The following is a 20,470-nucleotide window of genomic DNA, read 5'->3' as shown; positions in this document are numbered from 1 at the left end:
ATGATATTGTTATAATAAAATCGATTTTATTAATAATTATTATAATCGAATTTTTTGCTTTTCCTTCGTTGTAATCGACACAATTATAATGAAATTGTTGAAATATATAAATCTTTTATTTATTTATTAATATAGAACAGATCTCGTTCTATAATGATCGATTGTATGACCAACTTTACGAAGAATTTTCTTATCTTACCAGTTTGTCCGTAAGCGAAAATGCAAGCATTGTAGCCTTGAAACGCATTGTCCAAAATATCGCGTCCAAGAGCGTCGAAAACTATTTCTTGACTTGCGAACTTCTCCGAACCGGGTTCCAGGGAATAAAAGCAATGATCGAACGCGAATGTCTTCGGCTTGTTCCTATAACACGAATAAATGAAATATTTTGATTAGTTGTGTGATAATATATATGTAATATATATTATAATATAAATGTGGTAATCATTATAAATTTAGAAAAAAGATAATGAAATTGTTTTTGTGAGATGACTAGGTGTACATAGATATGATTATGCATATAAATTTAGTTCGTGAGACGGCTCAAGCGAAATTATAGGGTTTCGATTATATCTCTTTTGATGCTTATATTAAAATCGGCTCTAACGTTGATTCCCAAGAAATTCGATTTATTCTTTACGATAAGGTTATATAAGAGGATCTTTTTTATCCCTTTAGAAAATGATATTCTGATATCAAATATTCGTTTATATTACTTGAAATATAATTATCATAATTTAACAATCTTCTTAATATATTCGTATATAATTATGATTCATATAAATAATTCGATTTAATTAACATTTGAGCAGAACTATTTAGAGTGAATAAAATCTCAGCTTGTATAATAATAGTAAAAAGAAAATGATAGATATAAAATCTTTATGAAGGCGAAAAAAAAAAAATATATATATATATATAATAAAAAGAAATAAGAAAAAAGAATTCGAAGATTCATGATTAATAATTTGACTAGCAAGAAAACGTTGAAGTTCGATATTCCTCGTCGTAAGGATTCTATTCTCTCGATAAAAACGCGAATATCTTTTCGGCTTCGTTATTATAAACGTGGCCTCGTCTCATAACGTCAAAACCCTTTGAATGTCGACAAAAAAGATCGACATATCGCATGATTGCTTTTCTATCGATTTTTCTACGTTATTCCGTGGCATTCTGTGGAGACTATAACGTTTGCGTCTACCATATTAGAAAAAAAAAAAAAAAAAAAAAACAAAGAAAACTTGAGTTTCCCTTTATCATCATCACTATGACAACGATAGATTAATTATTGACGGTTCTAATCATAAGTGGACGGGCTGTTAGAAATATTCAATGATATCGCGAACGTTTTAATAAAAAAAGAAAAAAGAAAACTGATTATTATTACTCTCAATCAATGTCTTATAAATAAATCAAATAAATGTTTATATTATAGAAAATATATACACAAATACACAGACATACAGAAGAGAAAAATCAAATATTTTCATGACAATAATGTCAATAAAATATTCACAGTAAACTGTTTCACCGATCGAGCGTCATTATGTAGTGTCTATTTTTTTTTTTTTTTTTTTTTTTTTCTAATCTTCTCTTAAATCTTTCATCTGTATGCTATAACATTAAGGAATTCAATAGATCGTTTCGTCAATACGACGAAGGTGGATTCTTTGAAGGAACAAAACATAATATTAAATTCAAGATGGCTTCCATAGAGTTCGAACAATACGTGATATATAGATTTAGTCGTAGTTACTTTATAGAAACTCGAGTCCCGTAGGAAAAGGAAGTTGTATCGGAATCGGAGTAAGGGTAAGGAGAATCGATTTATTCGTAAAGCCTTCATAAAAGTGGTCGTAGAAAGCAGTACGATAGTGATTCGAGCGGGTCGTTAGCTTCCGATTATCAGTTTTCTTTTATAGTCGTCGATGACAAAACTTTCTCGAGAGTTGAATATCGCATTCGTCGTTGAAATATCGTATTGTTCTTGGCAATGTCTCGCCAAGAAGTAGAAGAAGAAATCAAAAATAAAATACTTACATGTATGCTTGTTACATATATATTTATATATACGTACGTACATATATAAAAAGGTATTGGTTACTAAGTAATATCGGAGGTTTATATTTAAATAAATAACTGCAATAATATTTTTTGTTGGTTCGTCCGTTCGTTTTTTTTTTTTTTTAACTTGGAAATGTTTGATATCTTGTATTTCAAATAAATAACACCCACGATCGCGTATCTAGTATTGAGAAAATTTTTGATAACTTGTATTGAAATAAATAATACTCTGTGGTAATTCTTTTTTTTTTTTTTTAATGATATTACGTTTGAGTATTTTATATTTAAATAATATCCTTTATCGAAAATTCTGATATTAGTCAAATCGATATAATAAAAACAAATATATATATATATATATATATATATATATATATATTTATGTATATAAGATGGAGCAAGTAACTGATAAATAAGAAAAATTCCAAAAAGTCCAAAATTCCATGAAAGTTCGAGATTCGTCATAATCGACGAAGATCAATCTTCCTTATGGTAAAATGGTGTTAATCGACAAACGGTTGTACACGGACACACATACACAGACACACTTTTGATTTTTACTATCGTACAAATGAGATATTTATGCGCCACCATTTTCTTCTTTCTTGCAGCAGCTCTTCGCCATTTTTATTGGCACGTATGTATTAAGATATATATATATATATATATATATATATATATATATATATATATACATATGTGTACACACACACACACAGACAGAGCACACATTAATGGAAAGAGCTTCGTTGATATTTGAGAAATCGAACATCGAATAAGCGATACGATCGAGTAGTTATAATTTCATGACCTGACCAATCGAAATAAGATCGATCGAACGAAACGAGATGTGCTTCTTCATTTTATTTAACGATATTTCGAATCACCATCAAGAAGAGATTTGGCGTTTCACGAGATCTTTTCTCGATGAAGGGTACAACTTTGTACGTTTTTCATTTCTTATGGATTTATTATACGCCACGTTAATCCATAATATTATATTTTAACAAAATCCAATGATCCACTTTCAGTGCATTATACTTTGTTAATTTTAAAAAAAAAAGAAAAAAATCTATAAAAAAATTCAAGGTTTCGTTTCGTTTATGATAGTATTGGTAATAATTTCGAACTTTTATTATTTATTGATTATATTAGTAAAAAGATGTGAAGAGAGATAGACAGAGAGATAGAAAAAGAGAAATAGAGAGAAAGAAAGAAAGACAAAGAGAGTAATATTTCGAAACGAATGAGTGAATTTAATGCAATTGTGGGGAGAGGGAAAAATGCGATAGATTTTCTTCGTTTATTGGATGAAATTCGAGTTTAGTGAGTTAAAAGAAAGAAAGGGAACGAATTTCTCGTATTTTCGCGTGGAAAGAAGATCGCTATCTATACGACAAGTACAAAGAGACAGAGAGACAAAGAGAACGAGAAAGAGAGGGAGAGAGAGAGAGAGAGAGAGAGAAAGACGTTCTTCTCTCGGATTAAGAGGACAATTTTCACACAAATCCTTAAACTCTAATTCGTAAAAGGAAGAAGTTCGATAACAAACGTCCCTGATGAAGAAGGGTGGGCTTTGAGGAAAGTCGATCTTTAAAAATCGATAAGATCCTTCTATTTCTTTTTTTTCTTCTCTCGTTAACACAACTCACCCTGACCTACCCATTATTTTTATTTTACGCGATAAAAACTCGAAAGTATGCAGATTGGTCGATGAATAATATCGGAATTTTTAATATCGATTTTTAATTCAGAAATTTCGTTTAATTTATTATTTCCAATTTGTAATTTTTGAGGTTTTTTTTTTTTTGTTAAATACGTCGACGACGTGACAAAAATGTTTCATGATAATTTTAAAAGTTATTTACTTGTCGGGTTAATCTTTTTTTTTTTTTTTTTGGAATTTAAATTGTAAAACTGTAGAGCGGTAAGAATTTCTTTTAACTTGAAAAAAGGAAAGAGGATTTTTTTAGCAGCTTGGAAAAGGACGTCTTTCTGTTCTTTTTCTTTTTTTTTTTCTTTTCGTGGTTGAGGACATGAATAGAATTAAAGATAAAAAGAAAAAAAAAGAAATGAGAAGAAAAAGAAGAAGAAGAAGAAGAAAAAGAAGAAGAAAAGGAGGAGGAAGAAAAGGATTTGAAATCACTTGGCACTTGACGCGAATCGAGTACTCAGTTCGGTTGCTCAGCTTTCTAAACTCGTTGCAGCAGCTGCGACTACTTAAGTGCGAGAGCGTGATACGATTCTAAGTTGTTATAGAAGAGGGGTCTCGATCGATAGTTTCGAGCCAGCGATCAAGACAAAACGGATCCGTGGTCCGTGATCCGTCGTTTCCTATCGTTGGTCTCGATAGGTCGAAAGGCTGACCATCGCGTGACCAAATCCCTTTCTAAGTTTACACGAATCGTACGTGTCTACTAGATCTGACCTTTTTAAGGCGAACCTTATTTAAAGACGAACGTACTGGATATTTAAAAAAAAAACAAAAAAAGAAAAATATATATGTATATATATTTTTTTTATTGCCTGAATATCTCCTCGTGTTTGTTGTACACGATATATAATATATTATATAATTTTATATATTTTTTATTATAATATTCATAAAAAATAAAAAGGATATGTATATACATAGTGTGTAAAAAAAAAAGAAACGATAAATAATAATAATAACAATAGTAAAAAAATAAAAAATCGATTTATCGATCGATTTTACTTTCTTCTTCCTTTTTATTATTATTATTATTATTATTATTATTATTATTATTATTATTATTGTCATTATATAGTCATTGTGAAGTACCTACGACACGATCGATTTATAATACAGCCTTTTTCCTTGTAGTTAAAAAAATAAAATAAGATAAGTAAAAATAAATAAAACAAAAGGAAAAAAAAAAAACCAGAAAAAATATTATCAGAAAAAAAAAAACAAGCTAAGGAAGTGAGCTCATCGTTTTGCATGATCGGCCGTTATAGCGATCGCATCTACCGGAAAACATGCTGCTACTGCTGCTGCTGCTGCGAAGTCTTCGCCGTTCTGCAAAACATGCATCGTCAGCAAAAAAAATATTTAATGGATGGTTCCCCGGTTGGATTCGACATTCGTAGGTAAGAACCGAGAATGGCCGAACTGAAATTACCAGACTTGGCATTTGCACGATGTTCTCTCCATGGGGAATGGGAAGAAGAGAGGAATGGAATGGTGGTGTTTGTATCTACTCGAATATTTTGGCCACTGGCCACATTTCTACATATTCTTATAAAAAAAAAAAAAAAAAAATTCCTCTTGGATAGCTACGCGAAAAACTATCGTCGTATATTATTCTTCAGAATTGTTTCGTTGAACTCTTAAAACTGTACCAACCTCTTCCTCTTCCTCTTTCAAACGAAAAAAAAAAAAAGAAAAAGAAAAAGAAAAGAAAAAAGTAGAAAATCTCTCTTCTGAAAAATTTTCTTATTTTATATATATATGTATTTGCAGACGTGTTTTTATTTTTCAATTTCAATATATCGATTCGCAAATAACGATTTAATGGAATATTAAATCGTGTTTTTAAAAAGAGAGAAAAGGAGAAAGAGAGAGAGAGAGAGAGAGAGAGAGAGAGAGAGAGAGAGAGAGAGAGAGAAAGATAGAAAGATAGAGAGAAATAAGAAACAAAAAAGATAGAAAAGAAAAATAAGTGGAATGAAATTTCTCTTCTGGAGAATTTCCCTGCTATTCCTGTTATTATCTTTATCATTATTATTACTATTATTATTATTATTATTATTTTCTTTTCTATTATCCTGTTTTTTGAAATGATACTCGGAGATACTTTACAAATTCAATATTTCCCTCGATCGTTATTTCTACGTAAGATAACGGTGTAAAAAAAAAAAAGACGAAGATAGAAAATAGAAAAGAAAATAGAAAAGAAGAAAAAAAGAAAAAAGAAAAGAGAAGAGAAGAGAAGAGAAATATATATAAATTTATGATGTGTAAATTTACAAGAAGAGGGTAGGATGTAAAGGGTGAAAAGAGAACACAAATTATGCCTTCTATGCGGTTGTTCGTGAGAATGGTTTTCGTTCGACCTTCGACACGCAAGCTTCTCTGCAGTGGTCAGACGCACAGTGATGGGGACTTACAGGTGGTCAGACATAGGGTGCAATTAGGTCATGACGATAGACGGAGGGAGGGAGAGGGGTGGATCAAAGAGGAGAGGGAAGGGTGCCACCAAAACTGATTTGAATTTGGAACGATGCCTGTCAACCTCGAACCAGAAATATTTTTTTAACCCGATTGCTGCTCTTCGATTTGTTTGTCCTTTAAAAATGGGAACGTAACGTAAATTATTATAACAATGTCGTCGTCTAATCGTCAACGCGTTAAATCCTTTCAAAAATTCATTAATCAGTTCATTCGATTTAGCAATTATTCATAACCGATATAATAATTCATTGTACGACATTAAAATAATTTTGAAATAATTTGGATGTTTCCAATAAAATAGTTGAAAGTTAATAAATGATAGATGTAAAGTACCTTCTACTTTCTTCGTTTTATTTCTGCTTTTTATTTCTTTTGGTTTCAATTAATTGATTAATTAATTAATTTTCTTTTTCACAGTCGCAAATAATATGTCAGAAGATTGCGATATCGATTAACAACAATGCAATGTAATGTCCTTGTAAAATATGTTTAATAAAATAACATTTAATCATAGCTACTTTGCAGTAAGATCAGATTTGGATATCAAACATTTGTATACGAACATACACCCACGCACACGTTTAATTTTATTCTAGAAATTTTAATTATTCCAACCAATAGAATCTTATCGTTTAGGAAAGTCCAATTGTAATTTGAAAATCAGAATGCGTAGGTGAACACGTCGAGTCGTAATTATCGCTATGATCGAACTCGATTAACGTACTTTACTTGTAAACCCGATTGTTATAGGGATCGACGTATCGATCATTTGGGAATTCGAACGAACAGATTTCATGTGGATTAATAGGGAAAACCCGATGCTCGTTATAATCAAGCATGATCGAACGTTCTCTCTCTCTCTTTCTCTCTTTCTTTTTCTCTTTCTCTTTCTCTGTCTATCTATCTCTCTTTTTCTTTCTCTTTCTTTGCTCGAGAATTTCCTCGTTATCGATACAATCGGTGGTTTTAACGTTGAACTCTTCGATCAACGTAAATTTCGGTCACACCGCAGTTCGTTCGTTCGTTCGTTTTTATAATTGCATGATATTATTTTTTTTTCGTAGCATAGTAGATTATTCGGAAGGGTGATCTGCAGATAGACAGAGAAAAAGAGAGAGAGAGAGAGAGAGAGAGAACGAGAAGAGAAAAGGGAGAGGGGCGAGAGTTATACGTTAGTACGGGGGTGACGGGAGTGAAATCGATTCTTCATGGACATGCGCGGAAGGCACGATCCGAAATCACTTTTAATTTAGTTAACTCGTCTTTTGTGTCGCTTAAAACTACGGGGCCACGACGGACATTAATTGGATCGAATCGTATAACGAACTCGAGAAAAAAGAAAATAGAAAAGAAAAGAAAAAGAAGATGAAAAGACGGCCGCGAAGTGTTTATCTATTTATCCTTTTTTTTTTTATTTTATATTTTCACTGTTCCATTGATCTCAATTTTATTTTTTACTTCCTTTTTTTTTTCGTTTCTTGTAATATTGATACGTATAATATGTATCACATATATTAACGTTAATACAATGTATATTTAAAATATATATTATATCGTATAATATAGCTAAAATATATATATATTTTTTTTATATATTTATAATATATTATTATTATTATTATTACTATTGTTATTATTAACGCCATTAAAGAACATATATATATATATATATATATATATATATATATAGATAGATAAAATTATGTTCAATGTATAAGCGAGATACCTACAATTCGTGCTATTTAACGAGCGTAACGGATTGGATAATATAATTCTCACGTTAAGTGTTTAATTAATAAACATTCCGCTTTGCTAACACTTTGCTAGTCGAATACATATGTAGGTATTAGATGATGTCGGTAAAACGACGATCGACGAAAAGAAGATTAGCAAGTCTCATCTCTTTCTCTTTATTCGAGCTACGTATAAATAATTGAGAAAGAGGAGCAATTAACGCGAGAAAGGAGATATACGAGGGTTCGTGAGAGTGTTAAGCCGTTCTACGGAATAAAGCAATTTAGTTGAACGAAGAAATTTTTACTGACAGGGAACAATGGGCTGGTCTTTCTCTCTCTTTCTCTCTCTCTCTCTTTCTCTCTCACTGTCACTCTCACTCTCTCACTCTCTCTCTCTCTCTCTCTCTCTCTCTCTCTCTCTCTCTCTCTCTCTCTTTTGTATTATTATTTTTACGAACATATTTTCCCACAATATAAGAACGACCTGACGATTACTCTCGGTTCTTTGTTGTATCAATTTTTTTCTTTTCTTTTTCTCTACTCCCCCTTCCCATTTAATTAAGAAAATCGATTAGATATCAAGACAAGCCGATTACCGACACATACATAATAAAATTCTATTATCGAAAATTGGTGAAAAAAAAAAAAAGAAATATAAAAACGTTTACTTTGACACGATTAGAAATATGTACATATACATAAATATAAAAATTAGAGATTCATTAGTAATTTTGTCGTCGTAAAAATTTGTCGAGATATTTGTAATAAGATAGATGCAATGGTATAGATTAGATATCGTTTAGGAGAAGTAGTAGTCTCACAAGTAGAATCGTTTTATTCGTGTCACGTAACTCACTGGGAGATATGTATATCGGACGTGTGAGTTTTGTTAGACACCATCGCGAACGTATCGACAAGTAGGAGATGGCGCATAGTGTTTACTCCTCTATCTATTTCCGTTTCTCCATGGTGATATATCTATGTGATATATGTATGTATGTATATTTACGTATGTGTAAAATCAGGAACACGTATGTATCATCATTCTTTATAACGAATATATTCCTTCCTTCTCTCTCTCTGTCTCTCTCTCTCTCCCTCTTTCGAAAAAAGACATACGAGATTTCGCAATGATAAATTAATGCGTAAACGTAAATCGTAAATAAATAAATATTTTTTATTCCATACAAATCTAATTTAAATCATACATCATTATTATTATTTTCATTACGACTATTACTACTCTTTTTCCTTGTACTTTTATTTAATTATATATTTTTTTAATTTATTATCCTTTTTCTATTCGATACAAGTCTTATTGAATTATACATTATTATTATAATAATTATTATCATCACTATCATCATCGTCATCATCATCATCATCCGTTTCCTTGTTTTTTGTTTTTGAATCTTCTTGTTATTTATCTATTGTTATAAATCTAATTAAATCGTACATTATCATTACTTTCTTTTCTCTTTATTTCTTACTTCCCATTTTTTTCTTTCTCATTACTTCTTTCTTCTTCCAAACATTTATTTCTTACGAGGAAAAAGAAATAAAAGAAAATAAAATGAAATAAGAAGTAGCTTGTTGTTGTTGTTGTTGTTGTTGTTGTATATCGTAAATGAAGAATCTCTTCTCTCAGAGAAAGAGAGAGAGAGAGAGAGAGAGAGAGAGAGAAAAAAATAAGTACAGTAAATACATATACATACATATATACATGCATAGGTAAATGAGAGTTTTAAAATCGGTAGGCTAATTAAACGAACAATTACGGGTCTGTAATTAAAGCGTCAGGCATTGCTGCTTCTCTCATTTTCTTATCGTACGAGCTTGCACGTGTGCCCACGCGTGTCGCGTGTACATTCGAAGTGTTCCTTCGTTCCTTCATTCACGTTGTTTGGCATCGAGATGAGAAATAGAACATTGTGTGTAGAGAGAGAGAGAGAAAGAGGGAGAGAGAGAGAGAGAACGAACCTCGAGGCTCCTTAATTTCGTCTCATTAACGTCTAGAATGTATCACGTCGTCGTCGTCGTCGTCGTCGTCTCTCTCTTTCTCTCTTTCTCTCTCTCTCTCTCTCTCTTTCTCTCTGTCTTTCTCCTTATCTTCATCTCTAACTCTATCTCTATCTCTTTCTCTCTCTCTCTTTCTCTTTATAAGAGTGAATCTCGACCCAATTGCATCCTATTCTACACGACAGACGAGTTCTTATTTCTTACGAGTTTATTACCAGTCAGTCAGTGGAAGCACCGGATAAAAAAGAAACAGAAAAAGAAGAAATAAGAAACAAGAAAGAAAATTTATTTTATGTATGTATATATATATATTTCTTTTTTAACAGAAACATAATTTTTTAGTTATTCCAACTATGTGAATGGAAGAGAAATGTTGCGTTGAGAAAAGAAAGGGAACACATGGACAAATGTGCATCGATCAACCAACGTTATTATTGATATATTTATTAGCGATTATTATTATTATTTTCTATTAAAATGTCATATGATATTGTCATGCGAGTAGATTATTTCATACACAGATATATTTTATTGTCGGATTTCAATCGGATTTTCTACGCCTTTTTCTATTATCGATATAATAACTCGCGCGATAATTATCGAGTCGTTTGTAACGATCGATTCTCCTCCTCCTCCTCCTCCTCCTCCTCCTCCTCGTTGATCATCGTGATGCTAATCCACGATTAATTGGTTCCTTTCGAGAGATAGGCCATTTCAAACGAACCGCTTTAATTTTAATTGGCCGCTTGTTGTTGTACCCAGTTGAATCATTATCGCTCAATGAACTCGAGATCTATGTTCTGTATATATATATATATACATATATGTATATACATACAAATGTGTATGTATATATATATATATATATATATATATATATATATATATATATACATAAATTATAAGAGACTTGTCTTCGCTCGGACTTTCTCGACGATTTATTTTATTAATCCCGTTAATGAGTTTCTAACGCGCGAAACTTTGCGAGTCATTGCTCTGATTGATAGTGAGCGAAAATTTCAAATGGAAAGTCGCAAAGATTTGCTCGATTATATTTGTTCAGCTATACATACACGTATATGTATGTACGTGTATATGTATGCAAGTATATGTGCATACATCTTGAAAAATAATTATTATTCCGAAAAAAATTATGTACCAAGTTCGTACGTATTTTTAAGATACATACATTGTTTAATTTCTTCACAAATTTCTTTTCAAAGTATAAGATTATTATCTTTGTTGCAAAACAATGTTTTCCTTTACTTTTTTTTTTTTTTTTTTTAATTTACAAATTACTCAAAGCACGTAATAAATTCGGGTTTTTGTTTCGTAAATAAGAGAACGAAGAAACAAGGTTTCGATTAATATCGAATTATTTTTACTTTTGCTACCGATCGAACCGCGATATTAAATAAATCATAAACGATAGGCCATCGCGAATCGATCGTTTGCTACTAAATATTCTAGATATATTCGAAATAAAGTTCCGTTTGATTCGTCGTGGATATGTCCCACAAATTTATCAGTTCGATCGATCGAAATTCGATATCGAATAATTTTTCTTATTCTTTCTTTTCGTTTGTTCTCTCTCTTTCTTTCTCTCTTCGGGTTTCACAAAGTAAACAAAAAATGATCTATATCCGACGACGAATGATCAATATCGAATGATGACGGATTATTAAGAGAGAATCGATTACTTGGAGTTACGTCGAGTTCAAATTGTACGAAGAAATTTTTTCGAGTAAAATGTTACGATCGTATTGTCAAGAATGTAATACACGATACTCGAATCAACATTCCACGGAAGATTGATCGAGATGGAAGCTGAAAGCGTAACAGGTATCTATCAGCTGGACGCAATATAATGTATTCACGTTTAACGTACGAATTTCTAGGTTTATATGACATATATTTAGAATCAAATATACGAATAGAATCAAATATACGAAACATATACGCATTCCTTTTGATCTATCGTTTCGATAATTTCAGTTTTGTTTAAATGCAAATATTCAATATCAATAAATGAATTATTAGGATTCTGTTTTCTATTGAAGAAAACTATTGGAAAATTAATATTAATATGATGAGATGATAATAAATTAATCATCTATATAATATCGTATATTGTCATTTTCAAAATCATCATAATTATTATTGTATTATTTTCATTGTTATTATTTTTTGTTTATACTAACGAAAAGTATTTTAGAGGATTGAATTGTGAAATCTTCTTTGAATATTATTATTTTTCTTCATTATTATTATTATTATTATTATTAGTAGTAGTAGTATTTATTTTTTTAATTAAAATATGATTTCTTTTCTCTCTTTAATACAGCAAAATTGTCATATCAAAAGGTTACACCAATTCACCCTTGTATCTATTAAAACGTAATGAGATCAACTCGTACGAATATACAAGAGAGAAAGAGAGAGAGAAAGAGAAAGACAGGGAGACTATATTAATCTTTATTTGGCACATATCCAACACGTTTTCGAAAACAAGGAAAAAAGACCAAGAAAGATGTTAATACGTATGTTTTATAACAAACAGATATATCCAATATTTAATGCAACGTTTATACTCGTTCGTAATAATTTTTCGATCGTGGAGAAATGAATGACGACCTTGACTCGATCGCTTGAATTCCATAAATTCTTTCAGCGAATTTCTTGAAATTCTTACAAAAGCAGAACTTTTCAAAGAGAGACAAGAAAGAAAAAGAGACACATACACGCGCGCACGATAAAATTTGTAGTGATCGGAAACGATCAGCTGATTCGATCGTTCCTTGAATAAGGTGAAATCAATTGAAACGAGGCTTTCTTTGTTGTTGGTTGTTATTTCAATCACACTTTTGATACCTTCCTTTTCTTTTCTTTCCTTTTCATGATCAATCAATCCCATTACCACAATTATCGTTACAATAATAATATTAACTAATAAATAATATTAACTTGTCTACGTTTAAATCGATTTAAATCCGAGACAACCTATATGCGAACGTGAGTATCCACGTATAATCTACACGACCCTTAGCGAAAGGAAAATAACACGGGTCGAGTATCGACCTGTAAATTTTTCTCTTCTCTTTGAGTTAAACGACGTAGACATTGAGAAAGAAACGACATTCTAATTATAATTTCTTCGTTGTCTGCTACTCGCGCTAAAGAGAGAAGGAGAGAAGAAAGAAAAAAAAAAGAAAGAAAAAAAAAAGAAAAAAACAGATAAGAAGGGAAAAGAAAAAAAGATGATTTGTTTTTTCTTCTATCTTTTTCTTTCTTTTTTTAATTCACGAAGAGGGTATCGGAATCGATATATCGCGTGAACGTCTCGCGAGGTTAAATCGGTCTCGTTAAATTTTATTATCCCTCTGGCGCTTATTGTCTCGGTATCGTCAGCTGAGTCTCTCTCTCTCTCTCTCTCTCTCTCTCTCTTTTCCTCTCTTTCTCTCTTTGTTTCTGTCTCCGTCGCTCTCCCGATGGATTTACAGACGTATCACCCGGATGATTCGTGTATAGTACGTCGATTTAATTTACTACAACGTTTCCCGTTAATCGTATTCTGTAGGTATATCGCAAACACTTGGCTCGGATTCAAAAGCATCGTCGAATCAGCCTACAATACGTTAACTCGACGCGAACCTGCGTTTATGTACACACATACAACATACTATCAAAAGATCATCTCCAATTAACGGGACGCGTATTGCGTTATACTATTTCATATCGTTATTTAAAAATTTTTTTCCTCCTAAACACAGTTTCAACGCTTAGTAAAAGAAAAAAAATATTCGATCGTAAAAAAAATGCAAAAGTGAAAAGGAAGATAGCGTTTTAATCGCACATCGATACGATCCTAAACGCGATCCAATTTTCAACGATCAAATTAAGTGAATTTCAAAAAGGAAAAGAATGAAAAAGGAAGAAGGAGAAGAAAGAATTAAGTCTTTAAATTTGCATGCTCGAACGAAGACAACGATACGATCGTCTTCGTATATAATTAGGAAGAAATGACAAAGTAAATAAGCGGATAAAAGAAAATTAATAAAACACGATTATATGTCTCTCGAAATAATTAAAATTAAAATCCACCTTCTACGAAAGAAAAGAAACAATTTTTTAAATTCGTAATAGACACGTGACAATCGATTGTATTTTTCTTTTTTTTTGTCAACGATTAATGATTAAGTGAAAAAGAAAAATGAAAAAAATAGACAACGAAACAAAACAGAAAAGAGGAAATAACAAATCTTTAGCATTCGTGATTCGAAAAAAAAAAAAACAAAGAGAAAAAAGACAAAAGAACAAAAAAAAGATACAATCCTATCTGCAAATAAGTACGAATCGATTCGACGGCTAACATTCTCAATGTACTTACATAAGTGCTAGCCGGCGCTAAGTGAAACAATCGTTTGGTGTGCGTGCCCTTGTATACGAGTTTGTAAGTAAGTATCGTATACGTGTGTCTCATTTGAGGGAACGTAAACGTATAGTTCCTGATAGTAAACAATCGCGTGTGCAATTGGACAGGCTCATTTCGTTGCAATCGTCTCTGCGGTGTGTTTGTACGAACGATTCTAGGTAATGTAAATAGTAAATAACGTAGAAATCGTACTTATGCGTTATCACTTAACAGCTGATACCGTAAAACAAGTCTGCATAGATGTATACATACGTAAATCTGTATGTATATATATATATATATATATATATATATATATATATATATATATGATTCAATGCTCTCAGAATTACACGTTATACAAATTATTGTTTTCTAAGAAGAAGAAGAAAAAAAAAAAGAAATCCTAACGATGGAATAAATCGATTGGTCCAACAAACGTAATCAATGCTAGACATTTATAAACATTATTTAGTGAATGCTTTTCCTTTCATTCAAAAATACTTCGTTCGAAATTGTGAGAAAAGGGAAGATACCATAAAAAGTCGAATGGAAAACTGTCCGTTTCATGTGTAGTGAGAATAAGAAAAAGAGATAGAGAGAAAGAGAGAGAAAAAAGAAAGAGAGAGAGAGAGAGAGAGAGAGAAAGAGAGAGAGAAATAGTTCGTATACTTGGAGTTCCATGCAGAAAAGAGGAATTCAATAATACTACTGTAAAGTACACAAAAGGTCAGAGGTCGTAACCAGTTAAGGTTGCATATAGAGAGAAGTAATGGGATGGGGAAGGAAGAGGAGGGATGGAGAAGGGGGAGGAGGAATCAGAACGACAGCATGGAGCTTACAATGGACTGGCCGCCGACTGGATTTATGGAGCAGTCGCTCTGTCAAGAGAAATCCCCCACCCCCATTCTTCAATCCATCCCAAACCCCAAACCCTAAACCCCTATCCCCTATCTCCTATCCCCCACCATCACTACTACTGTCACTACTACTATACATATATATATATATATGTTATATAAATACATAGCAATGCGTTATACGCTATATTGTACGTTGCATGCGAGAAAATCGATCCTCTATGGCACAGATCTATGATTTGAAGATATTCTATGTATAAGTGAGAGCTTTCTTTCTCTTTCTCTTTCTCTCTATCTATCTATCTATATTTTTATCTATCTCTCTTTTTCTTTCTTTCTTTCTTTCTTTAAGGCTCGATATCAAATTAAAGGAAAGAGTTTCGATCCCGCAACAATATTCGTGTTCTTATACCGATTCGAATTCAAAGGAGTATTTCAAACGAACAATGATTAGTTTTCTTTCTTTCTTTCTTTCTTTCTTTCTTTCTTTCTTTTTTCTTTCAATAAAAAGTATTGTCAAAGTTGGATCTATGTATATACTTGTGGGTGGGTGCGTGGGCGTGAATTTAAAGTAATAGGATAAATCGTGAAACTCGTGCGTGAACGTTAACGTAGATTAATTTAGAAACTCCGATGATTGAAATTAATGACAGATAACAAGCATGTTAACATAGAGAACTCTAGAGTGAGAGAGTGAGAGAGAGAGAGAGAGAGATAAGATCAAAATCCATCTATTAAGAAGGATTATCTGGTGTGACCGGTGGACCATGGTCAAGGATGAATAGAATTCTCGAGTCAGTGGTTCCGAGGTTCGATGTCTTCGCGAGTTAGAAACTAATTGAATTGGACGATGTCCAGGATTATGGTCGAACGTCACGAACCGGAAAAGAGAACGTTGAGTATCTTCGAGGATTATCCGAGATCTGTCAGCGAGAAACTAAAAGTTGAAATTTCTTTCGTTCGGAAACAGAAAGAGAGAGCGTCTCTCTCTCTCTCTCTATTTTTTTTTTATCTCTGAGAGAGGAAGATAGAGTTTGTCGTAACTGAAATTTGTCAGACGAAAAGACACGGCGATTTAAACTATGTAAGACGAAGTAAAATGTTTACGATGTTAACAATTAGATCGTAAAGAAAAATTAGATCGTAAAAAAAATTGGTGCGAACGAAATAGGTCACAAAGAGAATTGCAACCTAGTGTTTCGTCGGTATAAAATATTTTTGGACTTTCAAAAATCACGTAGCGAACGTATTTAGTTCTTCTTCGTTGAAGCGGATCAAATGAATCAATATTTCTAGAAAAATAGATAGATAGATAGATAGATAGATAGATAGATAGAGAGAGAGAGAGAGAGAGAGAGAGAGAGAGAGAGAGAGAGAGAGAGAGAGAAATTTCATTCAACCTGAACGGATGTCACGTAATAAATGATCGGAATGTCGCGTAATAAATTATTAAAATAGATGAATTATCCTTATTATGGACTCAATTACGATCAAAATAATTTCAATCAAGTGAATAAGCACTGAAAGTAATTATTATAAAAAGTGTAGAGAGAGAGAGAGAGAGAGAGAGAGAGAGAGAGAGAGAGAAAGAGAGGAAAAAAAGCACACAAAAAAAGATATTTGAACGATTTTATCGAGTATCATGATTTTCACGAACTATCTACAACTATCTTGGAACCGTCTGTTTGCAGTGGTAACCTACCGGAAATGCGGGGGTGGTGATAGAAAGGGGAGAAGGAAAATTCGATTTCGTGAGGTCAAAAAATATGGCGGCGTCACCTACTTCGATTAGACTTTGATGGATGCAAAAGTAAACGAGCGCGAGCACCAACCATGACGACACTGTTGCTTTCCTCTTTCGTACCAAGAGAAAAAGGAGCTTTCTTAGTTGTAAAGTAGTTTCGAGGCCGACGACTTATTCTCTCTCTCTCTCTCTCTCTCTCTCTCTCTCTCTCTCTCTCTCTTTCTCTCTCTCTCTTTCTGTCTATCACGAAAATGCATCGCGAACTTCCCCGTTCGTTTTTATTTTTTTTCCTTTTCTCTTTCAAATCCTTTTTCCAACACCATCTTCAGTCCCCCCCCTCACCTTCTTCACCCCTCTATCTCTTTTTCTCTTCTATCTCCTCGCACTTTTTCATCCGACATCGTTTCTCATCGATTATTCTTTTTCCATAGTCTGTATCAAAGAGAATATATTCAAACATAAAAATATATAATAATAATAATAATAATAATAATAATAATAATAATAATAATAACAACAATAAATAATAATAATAACAAAGAAAAGAGAGAGAGAGAAATTGTATTATTTATTAAATTCATACACTTGCAAAGCCTGATTGTAAATCTCGTGTTTTGAATCGTAAAAGAGAAAGAGAGAAAAAAGTATAGAGGGGGAGAAAGAGAGAGGGGGAGAAAGAGAGAAGGGGAGAAAGGAGAGAAAGAGAGAGAGAGAAAGACAGAGAGAGATCGGTTAGATCGGAACGTCCGGACGTTCCGCAGACGATCGCCGCAATAGACCGATTAACGAGATGCAAACTGGCTCGGAGAAAAACTTCCGTTTATATCCCAGTGACGATTAACATCGTCGTGTTTACTCGATGGAAAATCACGTTCGCGTCGACGATTATCGAACAAACCTAGGAAGATGTAGTTAGAATGGTCGAACGCTAACGCGAGAAAATAAAATGAACAATGAAAATAAACGAGTTACGAAATTCGATTTTGAATTACATATATGTATATATAGGTGTGTATGTGTGTATACGTAGGCATGTTCGTACGTATATATTCAAAAAAAATTTTCATTCAATCATTGAGACACAATTATGTATATAATGTATGTATATTTATATATAATATATAAAAAAAATAAATTGATTGGTTTGTCCGACGCTAACGACGCTTAAATTAATTCTGATCACAATTAATTGGCTATGCATGAATTATTTATTATAATATTTATATATAAATAATATGTTACAAATGTGCATGTGTGTATATATATATATATATATATATATATATATATATATATATATATATATACACATATAAAATTATAGTTGACTATATCGGAGAAATTTATACACGAATAACAGACAATAACTGACAAATAAAACACATTTTTCTTTTCGATGCTCGATCAATCTCTATAATTAAATAAATAAATAAAATAAAATGAAATGAAATGAAAGGAAATAAAATTAAAATGAATAAGGAAAACATCGTCCTCTCTTATTGTTAGCATTATTTAAATCCAAAGGCGATACGGGGAACCGAGTAAAGTAAAGCTGGAATTGGCATTTCCTTTGGCTAAAGTGGAACGCATTGTTTCTACGTGTCGTGTTGCTCACGATCACTCTCACAGAATAAAGCTCTGCTTTAGCTCGGACGACGTTATTTCACGAGGGATTTTCTATCCGAAACGTGAAAAATTTTTGCCGAAACGAAACAGAAAAATAACAGGGTAGAAAAGGAAAAGAATATATTTTTCTTTTCTTTATTTTGTCCATGCCGTCAATCTTTTATTCGTCTTTCGAAAAAAATCAAGTGTTTGAATAAAAAAGATCAAAGAAAGAAAGAAAGAAAGAAAGAAAGAAAGAAACGTATCTAAAATGCGATATAACCGATTTAAAAATATCTTGAGTATATTTAAAACTAAATTCTGTATAAAGAAATTTCTTGTGGTGACTGAAGATAACTGGAAAATAAATTGCAAAGGGTTAAAACATCCCTTCGGAAGAGTACTCGTACTTCGTAACTTTTCCAAAAAAACCGGATACTTTTCCATCGTGTACGAGAGAGAGAGAGAGAGAGAGAGAGAGAGAGAGAGAGAGAGAGAGAGGAAATGGTTCGTTTTAAACGCTCGGAATCTCGCAAGGGTCACGAAGTTGCGTAGAGTAATTAAGAAACTAGGTTAATTATTCATCTCGCGAGAAACCTTAAAAGCTTGGATTGGAATCACTCGGTTCGTCCTTCTTACCTTTCTTACTTCCTTCATTTTTTATATCTATCTAGAAACGGTCAAGAAGTTTTCGAAAAAAAGAAATCGAACATAGAAAAGGACACACAATGTATTATTATTTGTACTAATTTCTGCGATTATCTTCCTAATATTTTTTCGACGGTTAAAATAGAAGATAATAGAGGATCGAATAGGATCGAAACGTATAGAGAGTAAAGATCTAAAAAGATTTGAATAAAATCGAATAGGATCAAATAGGATGGAATAAGATTGAATAGGATCGACTAGAATCGAATAGAATTGGAAAGAATCGAAAAAAAAATCGAATAGAACCGAATAGGATCAAATATGACAGAGTAGAATAAAATAGAATATAGAATAGTTGAGCAGGTTTGGATCGGCTCGGTCTAACTGGACTCCGATGGATCGGATAGGTTCGGATATCTTAAAATATTTTCTACTATTTCCGGCGATCTTCGACGATTTGCAAGTGTATATAAAAATTCACCGAGGAACATAATTTAAAAATGTTTCTTCTTGCAAGATTGATATATCGTTTTTACAATATTACGAATATTGTAACAAAATACGTATCAATCAGAAATATTTTCGAACTGTAATCCTTAAAATTTGTAACAATCGTAAAAACTGCGTGTAAAAGCTTCGCAATCGTATTTACCTTTTTTTTTTTTTTTTCTTTTATTCCTTTCTTTCTTCTTCATCTTGTTTAACGAAAGCAATTCTCTTGGAGATAACGCTTTTTCTGACTTCAGGAGTTTCAGTCGAAACGATTTAAGTTAAGAAAGTTAGATGAAACGGAACAACGAAGACAGACGAATGTCTCCGGCTAAATTAACTCGCAAGTTAATCTCGGGTTTAAGCACCCCGTGAGAGATCGAGCTTTGGCCTTGAAATTTAAGGCATAACGACATTATCGTTCCAGGGTGACAGCTTGAATGCATGGAATGTTCATACGTCGTAGCTGGTATCTCGCGTTTCACGGGCCAAGTGTAACTGAACTTCAGCCTAGAGAGAGAAAGAGAAAGAGAAAGAGAAAGAGAGAGAGAGAGAGAGAGACAGAGAGAAAGAGAATTTACCAAAGAGCGAACGAATTTCTTAGCTCGTAGCAAAACTTTCGAGGAATTTCATTTCCGCATAGGGTTTTTGTTACATGAAACGTTGTCTCATTCTCTCCTCTCATGTCCAAAAAAAAAA

The 20,470-nt window shown here is 32.2% G+C and overlaps 1 protein-coding gene across 7 annotated transcripts in view; it reads right to left on the bottom strand.

Moving 5' to 3' along the window:
- Window positions 1-20,470, bottom strand: part of LOC122636551 (kinesin-like protein KIF13B) — a 105,034-nt gene that overhangs the window by 19,445 nt on the left and 65,119 nt on the right. For all 7 annotated transcript variants that reach the window (XM_043827886.1, XM_043827888.1, XM_043827887.1 and 4 more), the window contains exon 3: window positions 200-363. In XM_043827886.1, the coding sequence (XP_043683821.1) occupies window positions 200-363 (164 nt within the window). The remainder of the gene's footprint in view (window positions 1-199; window positions 364-20,470) is intronic.

Source organism: Vespula pensylvanica, chromosome 22 (assembly GCF_014466175.1).
Source record: "Vespula pensylvanica isolate Volc-1 chromosome 22, ASM1446617v1, whole genome shotgun sequence".
NCBI classification, from domain to species: domain Eukaryota; kingdom Metazoa; phylum Arthropoda; class Insecta; order Hymenoptera; family Vespidae; genus Vespula; species Vespula pensylvanica.
Note: the sequence above shows the minus strand (reverse complement) of the source record. Positions and strands in the feature narration are given on the sequence as shown.